This window comes from Cydia splendana, chromosome 25 (genome assembly GCF_910591565.1).
Source record: "Cydia splendana chromosome 25, ilCydSple1.2, whole genome shotgun sequence".
In the NCBI taxonomy this organism is placed as follows: Eukaryota; Metazoa; Arthropoda; class Insecta; order Lepidoptera; family Tortricidae; genus Cydia; species Cydia splendana.
In genome coordinates, this window is record NC_085984.1 from 1427343 (window position 1) to 1450614 (window position 23272).

The window sequence follows — 23272 nt, forward strand, 5'->3', positions numbered from 1 at the left end:
TCTAAGAGGGCAAAGGGGCAGATAAAGAAAATTTCTATGTTCGATGTTCGCGGTAAGCCCACAGGATTATTTTCCTCTAATAAGTAGAAATCATTTCAAGAAAAAATAACCTACAAAGTTATAGGTATTTTTCAGTAAATAAGAACAATATCTATGAGTAGGTATTGTTCATAATTCTTTTGGATGCTAGACTAGCATTAGACAAAGACAGATCGATTCTATCTGTCTGTTTGAAATGAGACAGCCCCTGGCCAAAGTATAACTTCGCTAATCTATCTGGTCAACTGAACCCTTACAAACGAAAAAATAATAAAGATCCCGACGAATTGACAACCCCTTTTTTTAAGTCGGTTAAGAAAGTATCCTAAAAGGTTGAAGTGTCGTGCCTATTATAAACCCACTGAGTCAACTATCTTGTGAATATAAAAACCCAGCAAGCCCATCTTTGTAGCCAACTCATAGATAATTCACAAGAAGAATTCAAAACAATTTTGTTTACATCCAAAATGAGGTACTTTTTTCCGCATAGCGGCAAATCGGCCAGCCAATGACAGGTTTTCACGAGTTGCCAGACTTAAAAAAATACTGTTGCATGAAAATAAAGTAAAATATCTTTTGCGTGATAACTGCACTATTCATAGATCTAGTCTGTAAAATATATGCTTATTTATAGTTTTGACTGTCGTTCAAAAGATGATTTATGAAAATAATTAATTAATAAAAAGAGACATTTCTTCGATTATGTTCGCTGGCAACCTCGTTAGTCTGATAAATTGAGCGCGGCGTGAACTCACGAATATTATCCGCAATCCCTTAAAAATGGGCTCGAAATCGCATTTAAACCCAGAAAACATGTTATAGAATGTATAAAACAAATTATTTATAGCAAAATTATGTACGAAGCACGTTTATAACGTTCGTTTCATTGAATATTAACATAGCTAGTGTTTTTTTATGTTCACCGATGTTTTTCGGACTTTAAGATGTTACTGGCCGGTAAGAATCTCCAATTTTTATAAAAAAATAATAAAAAAAACAAATTAAAAAAGAACGTTCCTCAACCCGCCAAAATAGTGCAGTATTTGTGCTCTAAATCTGATTTTTTTTTTAATAGTTTATTACTGCAGTGGCGTAAGATATCGATCGGTAGACACAAAGTGTTCATTAAATAATGTTTCTTGTGAAGGATATTGGTCCCATACACGTTTTTGTTGCAAGGACGACATATTAGCAGTGCTTTCGACTTAAAATCAATAATGTGCGCGCATTGAATCGCGGCACTACGCTAATGTTGCTCGGTAGCGTATATCACTTTATTTCCACCCAAGTACTTATTTATTTAACTATTTTATAAAACTTCATGTTTTATAATTTGTATGTATGTTTTTTTATGTTTATGAATACATGACATAACCTTCTTTGTTCATATTAAATAATATTAGGTAACAATCACAAGAAAAACAAGCATTACATGCATTTAAACAAGCATTTTATGTATCTGAAAAAAAAAAAACTAGGTACTTAAATCGGGTGTAATCGTTAAAGAAAATTAGTTTTCGTAAAATATTCTGTCATTGTGATATAATTTATGGTCATAATTTTTTTTATAAATAAACAAGAAGATAAAATTATGTCGTTTCGCGCCGTTAGCGCGTCTAGACTAAGATGCTCTCGGTTTTATTATTATCTAAAAAAGTGATGTGACCAATATCAGCAATATCGATGTTTGTGTTTTTTTTTTAAGTTTTTAATCATTTATGTAGCAAATTTTTTGGGCGTTTTATAGTATTACAATAGGTAGGTACAATGACTCGTAATAATGAGTACCTACCGAGTAAAAATACACACTAAACAACTATACTGCAATTTTTAAAAGTCATAAGCACCGATAATTAAAAAAAACAATTATATATAGTTTTTATAATCGTCATGATGTGTTTTAAATTTCATAAATGAACACACTAATAGGTATGCACCTATTACCATCAATAAGCATTTAGTCTATTTCAATTAAAGAGTAACATTATTATAATGATTAATAACGAAGGATCATGATAATATATCAATGCTTTATCCATTTGAACCAATGATCATAAATCAATCACTTGTAACTTCGGGAATCTCTATGAATAATAGTGTTGGAATCTAAAATCTAGCTTTTTGTGTGAATTCGTGCTCGTTTTGCCGTATTATGTTGGTACAATCAGCATCAAATAAATAGGCGCAGCCAGAGTGATCAAATGTGTCGGAACGCATCCTTATGCCTATAGCAACAAACAAAGGCTGACTGTACCTATAATAGTTAAACTTCATTAGGTGTGTGCCAGTGTGGTCAAAAATCGTTGTTATGCTGTATAAAGCAGAAAAAATATTTCTCAGAAAAATTTGCAAAAAAAGTCGCGTCTATGGCTCAAGTAGATATTGTTAATGCAGTAATTGCAGCATGTTGTTTGTCATTTATTATGTGATGATATTTCTAGCGTTATCGAAACATTCTCTGTACCATTAAAAAAAAAATTCTTTGTGTACTACCAACAACAAGCTTTATGGGACATGATACTTATGTGTTATTGTCCAATAACATTTAATATTTACCCAAGTGGGCGCGGTAAAACGAGCATGAAAGCACAGATGGCGATTACGGCCTGAGTGGCGTCCAGCGGAGCGTTCGGTGTGGCGGGTAGTAGTATGGCGGCAAGCGGCAAAGAGTAGTGCAACGTGCATTCAGGCCAATAGAACGCTGCACGCCCCGCCCGCTGCTCGCCAGACCGTCCACTCCAAAGACTTTTCAATATAGCAAAACGTCTCATCTATTTCATTCGGTTGAAGCGCAAATTATGATCTTGAATGACATCACGTTGGAATTATTGTCTCATTCTGCAAGATAATTATATTGAGAGTTGCTGGAAAGTGGTTTGTAAAAGCTGCTGTTGAGCTGCTTTGCCTGCAGAAAGAACAAGTGTCGCGTCCAATTTGCTTTGCATTCATTGACAGATAAATTTGAGCGTCAACCAAATGTTTTAGGTCGCGGACTGGACGCAAGCAGCGAGCGGCAAGTTCGCACATGGCGCTTGGCGCAACAGCCTTGATCTGCCGCTTGCCGCTTCACGTGCCGCTTGCGTTGCGTCCAGTCGGTAGTGTGTGCTACGTACGTACTCTGTACGTGCACTGGCAGGGTCGCCTTGTGAGGTGTAGCGCCAATTGAGACAACTTGTTGGTTGGAAGTATAGTCTAATTATCAAATATGAGCCTTAACCTACGGAATACATAGATATAAAGTGTGAAGGTGTGTGTAACGTACGTAACACACACTACAAGTCCGCGCCCTAGGTCCTTAGTCCACTCAGATCGTACACAGATAGCGTGTATGTGTTATGTATAAGTGGTAATATAATCGTTAATGGTGTATATGCTGTTGAAGCGGTGATGGCGCGCAGCTGAGTCCAGTTCGAGAGCACGCCAGCACGCAAGATGCGCTGGATATTTCCAGTACCAGGTAAGAATTATTTTACTTTATATAAAAATAATGGGTGACATTTTTAGGTAATACACGATATATGTATGTATGAGATTGTAATCATTGCTATGATCGATGATCAACTTTTACTATAGAAGCAACCTTAAAATCACAACAAAAAATCCTGGTCTTTATACAATAGTCGAATTGGACTTTAGTTTGTAACACCAATTTTTTTTAGGGTTTCTGGACTTACTGTAATGAGTACAGTCGCGTATAATATATCTTGTATCACCTAAGTAAGGCGTTAACTTAATGAAGGGCTATTTTTGGTCCTTTAATTTTTGAACATTATAAATTTAACCTAATTTATCATAAAACTAAAATCATTTTTATCTGTTTGTATGGTTGGCGATAAGGTTACGAAGGTATAGTTTTAATTCAATTCAATTTTAATTTTCTACGTATTTATTAGTTGTTTCGCGTTTTACGTTTTAACTCATTATTGTTAAAACATATTTTGTAATAGGTATTTGTTTAATGTGAAAAATTCGATCATTAACGGACAATATTATGATTATTTTAGAACTTCGTAAACTGAACAATACTAGGTATTTTAATTTTGCCTTCTTTTTATTTACTATCTTAATCAACTACTCGCACTTAATACTTTTGTCAGAAATACCTGCTGATGATTGTTTATTTTATTTTTACTCTTTGAACCCTTTTATTAATTCATCATTTTTTTTATTTGTTTCCTATTAAGATTTCTAATCTCACAATTAGGGGTGCTCGTTGCAAACTATCGATATCGATAATGTCCCACTTTCGTCATTTTTTGATGCTGTTAATGGGCTGTCATCGTGCCAAAACTGTGGCTGCCATTTTATTGAGTCCATTAAGTGGGCCAAGTTTGGATTTAAATACTTTTTAATAGTGTTAAGGGTAAAGCTATTGACGTGGCCGAGTATATAGTGTGCCTTACCTTTTCCTTCAAGGACATAAACAATTGAAAAGTTTTAAGAGATTATTTAACGATCGTATAAAGTAAAATTGGTACCTGAATACCCTATTACTATCGTATAATTATAAATACATATTATAAATACAATGTAATACAAGTAGGAAGGTATTTATAAGTTTGATACAACAGGATTGAAACAGCTCATAAATATAAAATGATTTTACAGTGTTGTTTATTGAAAAATAATTAAACTAAATTTATATATGGGCAATAAATACATTTTTCAAACTTGTAAATGACCAGCTCTTCTTTTAATTCCTATTATGTATCACAATACTCTTAACTAATAAACATAAAAGAAAACCGTTACATAAATTATATCTAAAAGCCAAAACGAACACCATAAGAATCTGATCACACACAAATCAATCGCCGATCAAAACGTCAGCATTGTTTACGCTAGTGCGGGCATTTGCATCGTGTTGAGAGAGAATAGTTCGATGCTGATACAATTTAGGCTGAGTATAAATAGATCGTCTGGAGATATGTTGACAATGTCGCGCTATTATGGAACAAGCAAAAAAGTGAAATGCACTAACCTGCCAACGTTTTTTCTTTAAAAAAACATCTTTCATAGTTGCATGCATACAAGAATTGCTAAAATCGTAACCCTGTTTGTAGTCGAGTTTTAGATATTAGATAATATTTTGTCAAAATAGGCAGGATAACATATTTAAGTGTATAATAATATATTATATTAAGTATGTATGTATTTGTTTCCTTGGCATAGCCAAAGACATGTAACTTCGTATAAGACGAATAAAGTTTAAGGAAAAAACGTGCCTCAGATTTCAAGTAAAAGTCATCCTCGAATAGATGGCGCACACACCTTTAGCCTATCCTCGGCTAGATGGCGTGACGACACCGTTTCATATTTAACAATTTTAACACATAGATATCAGTGAATGAACATGGATCAAAATGATATAAAAATAACAAAATCATTTTATCCATATATATTTCATTTTGAGTTTTAGTCGTGTGTCGATAGATGGCAGTAAATTTACAGTACCTACAAAATTTACAATGACAGGACCCCTCTATACTATCTATTCTTTTTGGCATAGCTTATGGATCAAAATTGACGATTTTGGCATGTAGGGTGTCATAAAATTGTCATGTTTTTCATTTTTACCATGAAAATTTTACCTCTTGCCAAAGAAAATATAATTATGCATTTCATTTCCGTGTCTATCCTTCAATGGATTTCAAGTTTTTGCGAAGGCATTATATAAAAAGTTAGTTTTCAAATTCATGATTTATTATTTTGATTTTAATTCTCTATTCCATTCTCATAAAATATATATTATGTATTTTATAACTCTGTATATATTTAAGTATGCCTATATCTATTAATTTTTGTATTTGGTCATAACTTTTATTAGTCCTTACCTAATTATTATTAATTTACTACATTTATTACTCCTAAAAAACATTTATTATGTAAAATTTACCACTAACTTACCATTATTAAATTTCTCCATTCAAATTTTTGTTATCAACTATGGTGTAGAATAAAATATATTATAATCAGAACTCCAGACGGCGTCGCAAAGTTATTATTAGATATAATGTCACGTGATATTTTTGGGTCTAAAATTAGGTCGCCTATGACTTCGAGTATTTCCAGAGGGACATCATGTATAATTGACCTAGATATGGTTTCAGTGTTAACGCAAACTTATTAAATTACTCTAATGGAAGTAAGTTTTAAATAAACTCCATTTGCCCCTCTACATATGTTCGGCCAAATAAACATTATACTTTGCTGTGTTAATCGTTCTTATTATAATAACTAATAGAGGAAGTACTTATGACCAATGAGCTTTTCGGAACATGTACGAAATATTAGTTGATATTTTTCAGTCGCTTTTCGGTGAAAACATCGTGAGGAAACCGGGCTAATCCCAATAAGGCCTAGTTTCCCCTCTGGGTTGGAAGGTTAGATGGCAGTCGCTTCCGTAAAAACTAGTGCCTACCTATGTCAATTCTTGGGATTAGTAAAGTTGTCAAGTGGACCGCAGGCTCCCATGAGCTGTGGCAAAATGCCGGGATAACGCGAGGAAGAAGAAGAAGAAGAGGAAGTATGATCATATCAGCTATTGTCTCGTTATTTTCAAGGCTGAAATACCTACACCTCGAAAAACAACAATATAAATTCTTCTCTCTAACTCCTCCGCGCCAACTTTAATTTTTGATCAATCGCCTTAAATTCCATCATGATGTAATATTTATTATCAATTATAAACATATGTTGTAATAATTTGAAGACAAACATAAACATCATTTGATTTGATAGTTCATGCCGTTTTCATTGCTATAGTCTGTATCTTTAGGTAGGGGAGACCGAGGTGAGTTGTGACAGAGGAGAGTTGTGACATTGTCGATTTTTTGGAATCTTATAACTGTTAGCTAGCTCGCAACAGTGTGCGTTTGTTAGCTCGTAACTTGAACTAACAAACGCGCATTATTGCGACCTAGTTTTTAGTTAATAGATTCCAAAAAATCGATCATGTCACAACTCTCCTCTGTCACAACTCACCTCGGTCTCCCCTATTTAAATAAAAGTAAACAAATTCTACCCTCAAATGGCTCTATAAGTCAGTTGAGGATAGATGAAAACATTACATGATCAAATAATGTAAGTTAAAGTCAGGTCTTTCAGTGACTGATCCAGGCGGTTTTGTATTTGATTGGTTAACCAATAAATATTATAACTACCCGAAAATGTACAAATTATTTGATTATTTTATTTAAATACCTAAAGATACAGAGTCTAGCTTGCACAAAGAAATATTATTTCTGGTAACTAACCGCTGTTTTATTATGAAGTCAATAATGTGGCGTGTCGCAAGTTGGTCGATAGAAAATACTGCAAGTGGAAGTGGCGTGCAGAGCTTACGGATTTTAATAATGCAATGCGAGGTGAAACAGTAATAACTGGAAAGTCGATTATGTTTGTTGTTACTCAAGGGACTAGGGTGTAAGGTCAAATATAGATATTAAAAAAACGTAACAAATGAACGTTCTGATTTCTGATAAAAAAAATATTCTGATTTTATTAAATAAATTCTGGATTATTTTTGTGGGAACTCATTTGTATTTTATTTATTTAAGATAAAGTGTAAAGGATACAGGTCGCTACTATCACTGGTATTCGTGTGGTACTATTTAAAATAAATAAGTTTTATCTTTGTCTCTTTTTGATAAAAATGTTGTTTAACCTATTTGACACCGGATAGTAAAAATTTAATAAACTTAAGTACTTACTTGTTGGCTCGCAAAGCTTAATTATTGTTTTTTCTATATTTTAGGATAATCTTTGAATGAGATCATTGAAGTCTGCGAGACAAGTTACAATTTTTAGTTTGGAATTTGTTTAAAAAATAATTAAAAACATTAAATTTTATTTGGTTCTGTGATGCTTCTAAGATATTACTCGAGTTGATGTGTGGTGAAAAAGTGTGTTGCACTTGGCAGCAAAGATTGTTTGCTCCCCATGCCTTGAAACCCTCGCAACCCTTAAGATTCTACTTGAAATATCAATTTTGAAATTTTTCAACTCATCAGGTCTTGCTCCCTTGTATGAATCATAATCATAATAGGCTAGATGACTAATTTTCATTTATGGTATCAATCGATCAGGTTTGTTTTTAGGATCCAATGTCTATATGTGACCCATTGCATTAAAGCAATACAAAAGTCAGAAATGATAGTCAAAGTCCGACAGTCGTATTTCACTCGCGAAACGCCCCGAACAAAACGATATGTGACCGTGACGTCGATGTCACTGAGAGTCCATCTTGAATCTTGAAGTATGAGTGGTATGAACAAAACAAGAAAATTGCGATTTTGTCGGTGAAATATTCCGTTTATGTATATAGTTTCCATACAATCTTTTTTTGGATAAAATGTGAGGAATCGAATGGTATCCTTATTTTTGTCGTTTTTGGCAGTTGAATTTTTTTTTTTTTTTTTACTTTCATGTGCTGTACTTTTGTATTATTTCCATATATTTTTTAAATATATATCCACAATATTGTGATAAATTGCTCATTTGCTATCTATTTTACTAGATTTTGTTGTAAATTTCAACATGTGTCATCATCCCTATTCTTTATTTGTCAGAATACAGTAATATAAGGTCTTAAATTATTATTAAACAATCCATGCAAGCAAACATACAAAATTGTAACTAAATTTAACCTAAAACAATAAATAACCTAACTACTATATACAAATATACATGTCAAAATAATCGCATAAAATCATCATGCCATCGGTTCCTTAAGGATTATCTAAATTTATAATCCTTTACGCCAGCGGTCGGCAACCTTTTAGCAGCCAAGGGCCACATGGTAGTTAACGAAGTTGACGCGGGCCGCATGCGGCCCGCGGGCCTCTTGTTGCCGACCGCTGCTTTACGCTATAAAAACATTTCTCCAGTAACCATCTCGTTAACTTTCATTAAAATATTTCTCCCGAAAGCATTCGCAATTCATTTGCCAATTGTTAAATATTACTATACACATATTTTAAAAACGCAAGTTTTAAATGTTATACTTATGATTAATCCTCTTTTCCAGTTCTTCTGATGTCCTGGTTTGGTGTGGAGCAAGTAAAAGGCAACTCCTGCATCCGAACCGGTAATACCAAGCCTTGCTCGTACTTACGTGGACTGTATCGATAGTCAGTGTTGTGCTCGTAGCTGCAAACAACATCGACTGTGGTACCGCACTATGCGCTGAACCGATTGGCCTCTACAGACTTCGCGACAAATCGCATGCTGTATTGTGCTCCCATATTATAGAATGTTATATAATATCGTGTGACAGGGACAACATGATAGTACTGATAGTATTTTTTTGTGCTGTCCCTATTACACAATGTTGTATAATATTTTTCATCACACTTGCTCGGAAAAGATGTATTTACACGTAGGGCTTGCGGGCGGGAAATTGAATTTTTCGCCCTAGGGCGGAAAAAATCTTTTCCGAGCAAGTGTGATGAAAAACACTTATTTACACGTAGGGCTTGCGGGCGGGAAATTGAAATTTCCGCCCTAGGGCGGAAAAGTGTTTTATACAGAAGTTTGTTTTTATTAATTCTCCTTTTTTTCCTTACAAGTGTGATGAAAAACATTGTGTGTGCCACGGGCGGTAAAGAAATTCCGAACTCGTGAACATTTTAAGCCCTCGCTTCGCGTCGGGCTTAAAATTGACACTCGTTCGTAATTTCTTATTTCCCGCCCTTAATACACAATGTACTATTATAACAGGGATTGTGGGAGCACCAATTCATTGCTGTTTTTGTTCGATCAATTGATTTCGTATATACAGTGTGGAAAGATAAGTCGGGCCTTGGAGGGAAACTACCTTAAATCCTTAAGTTGGCTCATTTTACTTAAAGGAGACATTCCTTTATTTTTAAAAAGAAACAAAACTGCATTCAAAGTTTTTTTTTCTTCAATTTCGCATGTCGAAAAATATTCTTGAGTACTAAATATTCGATTTTATGGATGTTTTGTACGACAGACGAGTGTAAGACCTAATGTTTCTTGGAGAAATGTTATCATTAAAATTAACTGTATCGACTAGTAGAAGAAAGAAGAAGTAGATCTTTTTTGAAGTTTTACTCGATTCGATTCCCGGTCGAGACAAGCGAATTTTTAAAAATCTTTAAATGCAGTTTTGTTTCTTTTTAAAAATAAAGGAATGTCTCCTTTAAGTAAAATGAGCCAGCTTAAGGATTTAAGGTAGTTTCCCTCCAAGGCCCGACTTATCTTTCCACACTGTATATATAATGTATCTAAAATCGCATGCGATTAGTTGCAAGGTGAATAGAGGCCTTAACGCGGTCATATTAAGGGGGATCTTCAAGCCCCTCTGGTGAGTGAGACAGCGCTATGCACGAATATAGCGATGTCCTGCTCTAACGGTGCGGCGTACGGTCCTCATACGAAGACCGCCTAATAGACGTAAAAGTACCAAACCGTGACTTTGGTGCGAAGTTGAGAAATAACCTGGTTCGGCATACGTCCGATAAGGACGCAGCTATGGGTTAGAGCGAGTGACTGCACCAAGGTCTGGGTGTACGTACGTCTATTGGTACTTAAAAGGTTTTTGGCGTTTTGGTAGTGGTGTGCTCTTTAGTGTTGCACTGATTTCAGAGGGTCTACCGCGAACTTCGTTCGACGTGTTGCCTCCCTGTCACACTTACGTAAGATTTTACAAGTGCGACAGAGAGGCAACACGTCGAACGTGGTTCGCGGTAGGCCATCAGGGTATAATGGTTTGAGTGAATAGATAGTTTTTTTTAATAGGTGTTTTTCGAATTTATTATTCTTTTCATTAAGTGTGTCTTCCCTTGTCATATTTAATTTCATTCTTACTAATAAAATTATGTATTTTATTGTTATAATTCTGTGTTACCTATACTAAAACTAAACCACTTGTCATTTTTTCTTACTATCTTGACTCCTAAGCACCGACTAAATAATAAAAAAAACTCTCAATCCAATAAAACATTGAAAAACACCTATTTTTTTTAAGCAGTGTTGCCAGTGTATTATTAAAGAGCAGTGTTGTAATTCTAAACATTTCTAGATGTGTTTGCAGCGCGGTTTGTCCACAGGAATGAATGTTGCCATGTTTCGACGAATGGGTAATTTTATGCATGCTCCAACTGTCAACTACCTTTTTTTGGGAATTGCCAGAATTGTAAAAAGTAAAAATTAATCATAAAAATAAAATAAAAATCATGAAACCTAGTTTGAACACAAAAATGTACCGTACCGTATCGTACCTTGATTTTGTTGTAGTTAAAATTAAATGAACATAATTAAGTATTTGACAAGATGATGCGAAATTAGTTTAGTTACTCATTAAAATTTATGTACATCAATACTTTGTCTCAAAAATATTTTTAACCACTTTAATACATTAAATGATTTAAAACACACATGTTTATAAACAGACTATACAGACACTTTTTTGTATCATCGATATCGTAAATTCACCAAGGTTTACTATAGATCATATATTTTTTACAATCTCTGGCCTTTCCTAAACCTCCAAGGTATCCACGAACACTTACAAATATTACATATATATTAATTTCCTGTGAATAACTGAACTCAATTTTTCAGGGATTTTTATTCACTACTTATACATCACTTGACCACGGTAGGTATGGTGACGAAACGTTTCGTGTCTTTCTAATATTAACTCACAGTATATCAATATACTTATAATATAGGTATTCTTATAATATATTATGTAGTCTGCTAAACGATAAAAAAACCTTCGAAATCTATTTTAAGGAATTATGGGTTATTTATAAAAAAAAATATCGATATTGGCAATAATTCATACCACGAAATGTTACGTCAAAAAAAACCTTAAATCTTCTAGTGTTGTTTTTATTTTCATAGCTTCAGAGCTCAGTCTACGGTATTTTTTTTAATTCAGTTATTTACAGGACACAGGGTTTCCTCTTTTCAGTTTACTATTTACTATGTATTTTTTTTCAACTAATTGAAGCATGGATTTTCAGCGTTATGGGCACTAAGCCTCAGTCCTCTGGCTTCGGCCGAATGTCAAAGTAAGTACAAGTTTATATAAAAAGCTTACCACAAGCTTGGCTTAAAAAAAAGTTAACACTCGCCAGTAGAAAGCAAATAGCGAAAAAATAATAAATATTTGAATATTTTTTATTGGATATATCTTGGAAAAAAGCGAATATTCATATATTTAATTTAGACAACGACTCAAATGCCGTAGACTGAGTTGCCTTCTATTATTTTTTTTATATCTGCTTTTTTGTTTATATATTCCTGTATATTTTATAGGTCTTCTACTCATTCTTATTTATTGGGCGAATACATAACACACTAACATACATTCGAACATATTTTATTTTCAAAAGGTAAGTGTTGTTGTTATGGGTGGTCATATTTAATGGAATGTGCATGTCATCATTGTTTAGAATTTAGCATTTAAACAATTTAAAAAAGTGTCAATGATTATTGGCTTCTAGTATTAGACTTATAATTGGTAAAAATTGTAATTAAAATTCCGGTTGTGTAACATATCTAAATAATTGGCTCCAGCTTTCGGTTGTCTATAATATTTTGTATCTTCCATTCAAAATAAATCTGCATTATACAACCCCTTGCTCAGTGAGGCATCCAAAGTATTATGTGGAGTATTAGCTAGTGCTCGTTCTCATATGATATCAAAACAAAAATACATTCTGTAAATTATTCTTGTATATTCCGCCGTCCCCTATACGAGTATGCTTGGCAAATTGTAATAATACCCTAAAAACCTACATAAGGTTTTATATCACTTAGCGGATTTTACTAGCGCAGCACAGCCTTTAGGTGTTTAGCTTTTAAAAAACAAACAATACCTACTAAGACAAAATAAAATACTTAATACCTAATTAAAATTTAATGTAATGCTTTGGTTCTAAAAGGTATCTAATATTTTACGAATTATTTCATGTAAAAAAATCATATGCTTAAAATAACCATCGCGTTTTAAGAACAGTAAAAAAAAACATATTAATATGTAGATAATATTAATAAGCATTTAAAATAGCATTTCAATTAAAATGCTTCACAAACATTTCTTAGTTTTTTTATAGAATAACTTTTATGTATCGACCAATGGCGTAAAAACTATCATATCGATAATAATTCAATTAGCTACATCACTATGGTATTGCATAGTATTCGTCCGCACACAAAATTCCAAAGAAATATCAACCATGTTTAACTGACATAAGACTCAATTTGCAACGGTGAACTTGTAATATAGGATCTTTTTAACGTTACACCTAAGGCCGATTAGACGCCTGGTTTTAAACCAATTTACATCGACTCGATAATCTCATTATGGCTGTCGCGCTCTAGATTTCTCGATATAATTGCATCTATTTTTGCAAATACCTCAAGTTCTTATACTTAGTTTAATTTCTTTTAGGGATAGAAAAATCTCTTAGGAAAAAAACAACGGGTTGCACTCCGGGAGTGCCGGCAGAAGTGAAAACTCAATGACATTGTAACAGTTTTTCGATCAGGTCACGTGTCTGTCTTACGAATCTTACGGTCACGTGACCTGTCGTGAGTTTAACATTTTTTCCCCATCACAAAAAGTGCACAGCGCCGCTAAATAAGTTTTCACTTCGAAAATATACACAAAAAAGGTAGGCACTTTTCTAAGATTTTTTTACTGTTAACAAACGCAATAAGTAGGTACTTATTGGTACTTATACATTAAATAGTATTAGCAAAAAACGCAATAAATACTTAGAAATTACCAAATCATTGCAAACATTTTTCAAAAATGTAAAATCTATAATCACGTTCATTAAAACTGTACCTCAACTTGGGTCAAGTTTTAGGCTATTTTTAGTACGTACAGTAGTTATCTTGTGTCTCGTTTCGTTTTTATGCGAATGAGCGAGAAACAAACAATTACGCCGGCTTCTCTTGGCAACCACTTGCATGACCTTACCATAGACCTTTATGTACTAGACCTGCAGTTCAGTAAAAAATATATTAAAATATAACACATGTAATAAGCGTTTCATTGTAGCCGTGTACATTTGTGTACGACAAAAAATGCTGGTACCATACCAAGCAAGCTTATATTTAAGCATTCTTTTTATAGCCGTAATGCTTATTTCGTCAGTGCCGGAATTCGGTAGGGGTTACTGGTGACACGCTCTACAGACTACACCTACAGCAACCCCATTTTTTTTGGTTTGCACTACTAAAACTAAAGAGAAAAAAAATCAAGTTAAGTAATATTAGGTCCTTACCTATGAAATTGGCGTTTTTGTTCATAGATATAAGTCTGATCCTAGTTTTTTTTTTTTTACAAAAGTACATACACAATTACAATAAAACTACAGGGCACTCAATAAACAACGATTTTACATACAATTAATTGTTATTTTTTATTGTTAAGTGTTCAGAATTAAGCCTTGAAAATAGGTCTTTTCATGTGCTGTCGGTTCGAGTATTAAAATTACTTATATTTTTCTAATGGTACCAATTTTCAAGAAATGGAGATATTGAAAACATACCTTAAAGGTGTCAAAAATTACTGGAAAAATTTTGTTTGGTTTGAATTAGCCATCAAAAAAATATCCGCAAAATTAATTGTATGGAAATTCGTGTTTCGTTGAAATTCTCCGAACAAAACGCCAATTTCATAGGTAATGACCTAATATGTACAAATTAAGTACCAATTGTTACTAAATCCTCATATAATAAAAAATGCAAAAACGCAATGTGGAGTTGCCAAAGAGCATGATGTGCATAGAAGTGCATTTACAAGTGTAATTTATTTTTCAAGCCAATAACTGTTCGCCATATCCTGGCAATATCCCATAAATAAATATCCATTTTATGCCAATAATGCCTTTCATCATTTCGGAAAAAGCTGATACTCTTCAAATGCTGCATCGATAAGGAAACTCGCTTTGACGTAAAAAAATCGCTTCGAAGTCGGTCCATCCGTTGGAGAGCTACGACGCCACAGACAGACAGACATTGGCGTCAAACATATGTCATATAACGGGGTCCCTTTGTTTCCCATAAAGTTTTAAGTCATAATGTACCTATTGTTTCCCATAAAGTTTTAAGTCATAATGTACCTATTGTTTGTCATATTATCCTTAGTCATAAAACTGAAACCGTTAACTTTTCAGGATTTTCCTAAGGTTATTCTATAGATAGGTTAGGTTAGGTTTGTTTTATGGCAATCCTGAAAAGTTACGCTTTTCTGATAAAAACCAATTATGACTAACGAAAATTCGAACAAACAATACATTATGACTTAAAACTATTTGGGAAACAATAGAGACCCGTCATATAACACCCCACTTTTTGCGTCGGGGGTTAGAAAGCTTAATAAAATTTACAAACTCGTAGTCTAGTACACAGAGGTCGTTCGCTTATAGGTCGCTCGCGTGCTGAAGCCAGCTCAGCTTTGCCCTAGATTTAGCTAAACCTAACATAAGGTTTCGTGGTAGTACGTCATTATGACAAGGTCGGTAATGGCTTGTGGACATGCACGAACATTCGTGGTGGATGCGAATATTTGTTGACTTTGTTGTACTGTTAGCTACTTAAGTGATATAGGTACGTACATAATATGTGTACACACAAATAAGGGTGACTAGCCAAGATGCCACTCGTTTGCGCCGTAGCGAACGATACGCTATTGTCTCTCTGTCGCACTAATATGGAAGAGTGATAGAGAGAGATTACCGTTTCGTTCGTTGGAGCGCAAACGATTGGCATCTTGGCTAGGCCTTCTGACATTGTATGGCGGGATATTGGTATATATATGTGTCTGATTTCAGCCATATCACATCTGTATCTATATATACGTATCTCTAAATATAGTTTAGGTATCGCGTAGAAAAAGTATTGTATACAATAGTGATATAATCAAGCTTTTCAATCTCGTACCTTACTTAGACAACTCAGCAATCTTCGTTGTCTAAACACGGTACTCGACTGAAAAGCTCTCCATTATATCACGATTGTATAAAATACTATTGTTGATGTATTTAAAGTACCATTTATTTGCAGATGGCACCACTGATGGTTATGTTATTAAATTTGTATTCATTAAGTGTAGTTTTGACATTATGACGAAATATTTATACCTACCTATACCTAATTTCTAATTACTAGAATTTTGAAATACGAGTATATTGGTGAATATAGGCTAAAATAAATGAATATATTTATTTATAGTAAGTTTTTTTCGAATAATCCGACGAGATAGTGTTGCGACGTTAGATAATTACGACATATCGACATCGATAATTTTTAATTCAATTCAACTTATTTATTGCAATCATGTTAATTGTATACAGATGCTAAATAAACTATAGGCGGTACAGTCGGTTCCCTAACATAAGTATCCAACTTTCAATACAATTAATACGGCAACGTCCCTCCCGATTAAAACTACATTCTTCTGGCCCTTTAAAAATGCCGATAAAATTGTATAATAAATTAACTGAAGAAATTAAAAGAAGAAAAAGAAAGTATTTTTTGCAAATAAACTAAAACAAATGCTTATAACGAAAACCTATTATTCTGTGAATGAATATTTAAACGACAAACTAAAATGTCATTTTTTTGTACAATAACTAATAAGCTTGTTACAGTTGTTACCTAGTGTAAAAAAAACACATTAGTTTAAGTTAGCTTAAGTTACTTATAAGAAGAATTGCCATGCCCTTACGGGGCTAATGTTTAAAACTTTTATTTCATAGGATCTTATGTAGGTAAGCAAATAAACATGAAAGCAAATAAACTAGCTTACTTAAGTTGGGGCACCGACCGTACATTATACCCTGTCCATGATGTCCATTATGATTGGATTTAAAGTAAAATAATCCTTTCCACTATAAAAAACAATAAACACAACGAATTGTTAAAATCTGTATTTAACGATATATATTTGAATCGTCGGACAGCCCGGTCTGGTGTGAGGCATCCTTTATGTGATATCTTAATTGAAGGCATTAGGCTAAAAAGGCGTTATACTTCAGAAATTGAGGGCTTGATGAATAAGGGAAATATCGGTTATTTAAACCAAAAGGCCTACAAACAACTTCATTCGTTCGTCTATTTGCATCTTTATCACTCAAATATGAGATAGTGGAAGTGTATTCCTATTTGCCACCGCCAGGTACAGATGGGAATAGGTGCATATGAAACATTCCCATCTGTCCCCGCCTCATGTAGGGCAGTGATCACGTGGGGCGGGGACAAATGGGTACGCATTCGATAGGCCCTGAGCGCAATTAAATTAGTATTGAGCGAATTTAAACTGTTACTGTGTACTGTAATTAGGATTGCCATCAGTTAAAAAATGAATTTATGACGGCCATTTACTGCTTCAAAAGTTGAGCCTTCTTAAACATCACGCTTCGCCATTTTGAGAATTCGATTCTCGTTTAGTTTTTCGATCTTGAAACTAAGTAAAAAAGGAATTTATGACTTTTTTACTTCTAAAGTTGAGCCATAAAGCATCACGCTTTGCCATTTTGAGCGTTAGATTCATAGTAAACTCGTTGAACTAGAAACTAAGTAATACGTATAAATTCCAGCCCGCACGATCTACTGCTACGAGTGTGACAGCTGGACGGACCCGCGCTGCAAGGACCCGTTCAACTACACGGCGCTGCCGCGCGACCAGCCGCCGCTGCAGACCTGCAACGGGTGCTGCGTCAAGATGGTCCGCTACTCTAAGAGCCGTAAGTCTTTCTAGACCCTGCCACTCAATACTCCTGTATCTTAAGTCAAGAGTACCCCATCAAGAGTAATCCCTAGGGAACACCTCAGGTCAAGATGGTCCGCTACTCTAAGAGCCGTAAGTCTTTGTTTACTAGCCCCTGCCACTCAATACTCCCGTATCTTAAGGCAAGAGTACAGAATAAGAGTAGTCCATATTGCAATCCCTTGGGAAAACCGCGGATAACTCATTCCACAGCTACTGCAGCGTCAAGATGGTCCGCTACTCTAAGAGCCGTAAGACTTTCTATACTAGACCCTGTCAATCCATACTCCCGTAACTTAATTGGGAAAACCGCGATTAACTCATTCCACAGCTACTGCAGCGTCAAGATGGTCCGCTACTCTAAGAGTCGTGAGTCTTTCTATACTAGACCCTGTCAATCCATACTCCTGTATCTTAAGGCAAGAGTAGTCCATATTGCAATCCATTGGGAAAACCGCGGATAACTCATTCCACAGCTACTGCAGCGTCAAGATAGTCCGCTACTCTAAGAGCCGTAAGACTTTCTATACTAGACCCTGTCAATCCATACTCCCGTATCTTAAGGCAAGAGTAGTCCATATTGCAATCCATTGGGACAACCGCGATTAACTCATTCCACAGCTACTGCAGCGTCAAGATGGTCCGCTACTCTAAGAGCCGTGAGTCTTTCTATACTAGACCCTGTCAATCCATACTCCCGTATCTTAAGGCAAGAGTAGTCCATATTGCAATCCATTGGGAAAACCGCGATTAACTCATTCCACAGCTACTGCAGCGTCAAGATGGTCAGCTACTCTAAGAACCGTGAGTCTTTTTGAATTACTTCTATAAATGGATACTTCGTGTAGAACCCCATACCACCATACCATACCATACCATACCATACCATACCATACCATATCCTGTGGTCCGGTACTCTAAGAGCCGTAGGTCTTCTATGTATATTTTTTTTCTCCTTCTTTGTTGTTTCACTCTTCACGGGACAGAGTACTTAGTCGAGGTCATTTTGGTGCAACGATTGGCATCTCCGAGGGCATAAGTTTCGAGCCTTGTGAACACACCGCCATTCATGGTAATTTTTATTTATTCTTATTGAAACTATCTTCTTCCTTGCGTTATCCCGGCATTTTGCCACAGTTCTTGGGAGCCTGGGGTCCGCTTGACAACTAAACTCAATAAATTTCAATATAATTGCCAAGCGGGGTCCAGGCTCCCATGAGCCGTTGCAAAAGCCGGGACAACGCGAGGAAGACGATTATCAATTTAATTCCTATTGTCGTAATCACAATTATAATATTTTAGAATTGGGTAATTCTTATTCTTATGCATTTTTTGTGTAACACGTAAGAATAGCATGTATTTTTGTGAAAATAAGTAAACTCTATATCAATATAGCAATTTACCTCTAGTTTTAGGTCAACCTAAATGTATTGTCCTAAGCGTATTAGAACATGTAAAAAAAAAATTACAAGTGCGAAATGTCACGGACCGTGTAGTGTGACTTCCCCAGATTTTGTGATATTTGATTTTTTTTTGAAAAAATATGAAGTGATTTTGCAATAATTTATATCAAATATAAAACACTAATCCTTGTTCTACAACACTAACTACAAGTTTTTTTAGAACAGCAACACTGTGTTGTTGTCAGGTTTACAAATGGCTGAAGGGAGAAGTTTTGTCGAAAATTATTTATTTGTGTTCATTTGAAAAAACGGTCAACCTTAACGCGTCAACGCCGTGTTAGAGTTTTTAAAGTAAGTTGCAGTTTCATGTTATTGTTTGTAAAATAAGATATACCTCATACATTGCAGATTATGCTAATTATTTATCATTTGCAAAATCAAAGGAAATTTGCATGTAATATCGAACATGTTCCAAATTATCACGACCGTGGCCTCAAAAATCTGTCACCGCCACGGACTTTTGAGTCCACGTTCGTGACATATAGACACGTGGTGGTGTCATTCTTAATTCGTTTGATTAATTTAGAGGCACATGCACTTTTCAGAAATGCATTTTTATTAGCTACAGATCATTTGCTATTATTGCCCGACTGCCAAAGCAAAAAAATGTTTTTCGCTTGTATGTATGTATGATGTGTATCGAATTCTTCGTCACGATCTACAGCCTTTATAGTTTGACTGATTTCAACGTCTGACCTGTCATTAGGTTTGTCGTAGTCATAGGAGTAACTTAGGCTATGTTAAAATAACTATATAAATCTAAATAGCCGATTTGGCCACCAAAATGCCGAAATGTCACGACTGAGGGACACTTTGTCACAACCGTGTTTATGTACTCATTTTATTTACCTTTCCTGAGGGTATTAAGCTTGACCATATGAATCAAAAAATTGCTTTTTCTATGTACTTTTGATATATGTAATAATATGTGAAAAATAAAAACGTTTATGAAAAAAAATTTTTTTGGACACAATTTAAGAATCACCCAATTACATAATGGTAGTATGATATGTCCAAGGCTCGGAACCGGTTTTTTCTTCATACAAAAAATACCGGTATTATTTCGTTCTTTTCCGTTCTTTGGTTTATTATTTCATTTTTAATGGGACAATCTAATAATACTAAGATGTCACCTATTTAAATACATGATTCAGTCGTACGTAAGTTAGCGCATAATATAATTAAAAATATTGGCCTATTTGGGGTTTTTCAAAATAACCGGTTCCGAGCCTTGGATATGTCAAATCAAAGTTTACCGATATCGACTTATAAAGCAACTTTCATTTGTCCTCGCGGTAATTAACGTCAAAGCATTGTTTTGTAATGTTCAATAAAAATCTGCTATGGCTATGATTATAAATCTGAATGATTGAACCATTTTAATTTCCTTCCAGCCTACGAAGTGGTCCGGCGCACGTGCACCTCCCAGCTCCAGATCAACCTGTTCATGGTGGACCATGTTTGCATGATGGAAAGTACGGGCACTGGCCACATGTGTTTCTGCGAGGAGGACATGTGTAACGCGGGCGCCGGCGCGCGCGCGGCGGCCTGGTTGCTCGCGCTTGCGTTTGCATGTGCATGGAGGTGAAGCGTAGTGATGGGCGAGGTCGATCGATAAAGCCTATTGGGATCGAATGGTTATCGATAAAATCGTTAGCTTGGGTACTTGACATTTTGGTCATGATAGTCCGAAAGCTTGGAAATGTCAAATGGCTAGATGAGTCGATAAATTAAATTGTTATAGGGTTTCGATTGAGATGCCTATTAGGATCTATTTTGTTGAACCGGTCAGGTTCTAGATCCTTCAAAAGTCGGTTGTGATGCTTTATTTGAATTCGGAGTTAACTATTCAATGGCGCGTTGGGGGTTTTACGACGCTAAAATTTATAAGTAATCGTAATTTAAAATGATGGCGTTTAAAATGTTATCGAGCTGTTTTGGAAGGTTAACGGTTAAAACGAAAATCATTTAAAATGTAATCATTCGAGAACCAATAGGCCCGGAATTTAAAACATCGATAAATACCTGCATTTTAATATTTTGAGTCATAGTAATTTACCTACACCTACTCAAGTTTACAACGACATCCAGTTATTAAAACTAGTTTAAAATTAGCAACCAGATTAGAGAAAATATATTTATAAATCTCAAACACGCAAAAAAATGGAAATACATTAAATTTTTACTAAATGACATGATTAGAAAGTGCACGTATTTTTCGATGTCTCCGTGAATTTGAGAGAAGTTCAAAAGCACTGGCTTGTGAAATCAATATTCGTTAAAATTTTCAATGTAAGTAGGCTTGAATTGAGAACTGCGTCTTGTACATTAATCTTATCGATATCGATAAGTTTAATGTGGAAGGTGTGGTACAATTTTTGACTGCGAAATTCAAACTGTTTATTTTTTGTTGGTGATTTATAGCAGTGATCTCAGGTATCACAGTGAAAATTGTTTTTTATTTTATTTGATCAAACCAGTGTTCCAACAACGATTGTTCGACTGAGCCCAAACTAGACTTTCGTCCAACGTAGTATAGTCGAGCTTTTTCACATCACTATACGTCCCTCTGAACTCGTACCTGGTGTTTATGTACTGATGTGGAAAACCTCCATCATTCGCTCTCACGATAACATTTTGCTCTAACCTAGACGTAGTTACGAGAATTCCAAACGATTAGCTTGTAAATAGTGCGGCACGGACGTGCGTATCGATATCGATAAAGCTGACACACTCAATGCTTTCTTATTGGTCCAAATTTCTTAGACCAAGTTGAATTTGCTCATAGATGCACGTAAAATAGATGTGGGGCACTTTTAGATAGATATTAAATTGTTTATAGACGAATTAGCTTGAACTGCCGTACATAAAGGGGTGTAAAATAGGATAGTTTGGTTATAGAGGGTTTAACGTTTTTACAACGATTGGCTGTCTGATTTGATTAAGGCTCATGCACTTTAAAAAATCTGGCAAGTTCTTTTACTTTTGAATTTGCAATTTTAGTTTTTGTAAACTCTTGCCTTATATGGTAAATCGTCAATAACTAGCTACTGTCTAATAACTGGCCACCTTATACTAAAAATGAATTCTATTCACCTATAAACAGAATTCATTTTTAGTATAAGGTATCAAACTGGCCACCCTTCAAGTTATTGAAATGAATTCTGTTTATAGGTGAATAGAATTATTTTTTAGTATAAGGTGGCCAGTAATTGACGTTTTACCTATTTAAAAAGTGTTTTTGACGATCTGGAACACGCCACTCTATTTTTATTGTGCAATTGAGTCCTTACATTACTTCTACAAGAAATGTACCATAATGTATCAGCAATCAACGTCATAAGATGTTTGTCTTCTTCGTTCCCTAAAAATAGGGTTGGATTAGGTAGAAAATTAAATTGCAGCTAGATTTTTTCTAAAAGTTGTTGTGTTTGGTTTTGTTTGTTTTATAGTTAGTGTCAAAATGAAAAGGGATAAGGCGCGAATATTACTGATGATATTAGAAATAAAGTAACAGAGAAGACCGAAAAGATTAAGAATTGATTGATTGAATTGATTGGAACAGGTACCCTGTATATATATCTACTCGTAAGTTACTTTTTCACCTATATCAGGGGTCTTCAAACTATTGCCCGGTCTGGCCCGCGGAAAAGCGACACGGCCGAAAGGGCTGGCCAAGTTTTGGTCAGCCATTTATCTAAGTGTGGCCCTCGGGTCAAAAAGTTTGGAGACCCCTGACAATATGGTTGTATTGCTGTGCATAATATGATAACGAGAAGCCTTGTGGTTGAAATGACGACATGTAGTGATTTTAAATTCGGATACTAGTTATTCATTGGTGATTATAAAGGCAATAGATTGAGAAAGTTAACGAATTATAGATATTTTATTCTGCTTTTTTTGACGTTTCGTGTGACGGGCGTAGATGTACGATGCTAGTTTTAGAAGAAGATGCAAACAAGGTGACCTCTTTAATAATAAATATAGTGCTACAACTTGGCCGCGACACTCC

The 23272-nt window shown here is 34.8% G+C and overlaps 1 protein-coding gene across 2 annotated transcripts; it reads left to right on the forward strand.

The window, feature by feature from the left end:
• Positions 1–776: 776 nt before the first annotated feature.
• On the forward strand, positions 777–22808 carry LOC134802822 (protein quiver). Of its 2 annotated transcripts, XM_063775549.1 has the most exons (6): positions 777–996; positions 3422–3496; positions 9068–9127; positions 12036–12083; positions 17628–17774; positions 20655–20924. In XM_063775549.1, the coding sequence occupies exons 2-6, from the start codon at positions 3472–3474 to the stop codon at positions 20846–20848; spliced, it is 474 nt and encodes a 157-aa protein (XP_063631619.1). In that variant the 5' UTR covers positions 777–996; positions 3422–3471; the 3' UTR covers positions 20849–20924. The 2 variants fall into 2 exon arrangements, with proteins under 2 accessions (XP_063631619.1, XP_063631620.1); XM_063775550.1 differs by lacking the exon at positions 12036–12083 and having other exon boundaries at positions 20655–22808.
• The last annotated feature ends 464 nt before the right edge of the window (positions 22809–23272 follow it).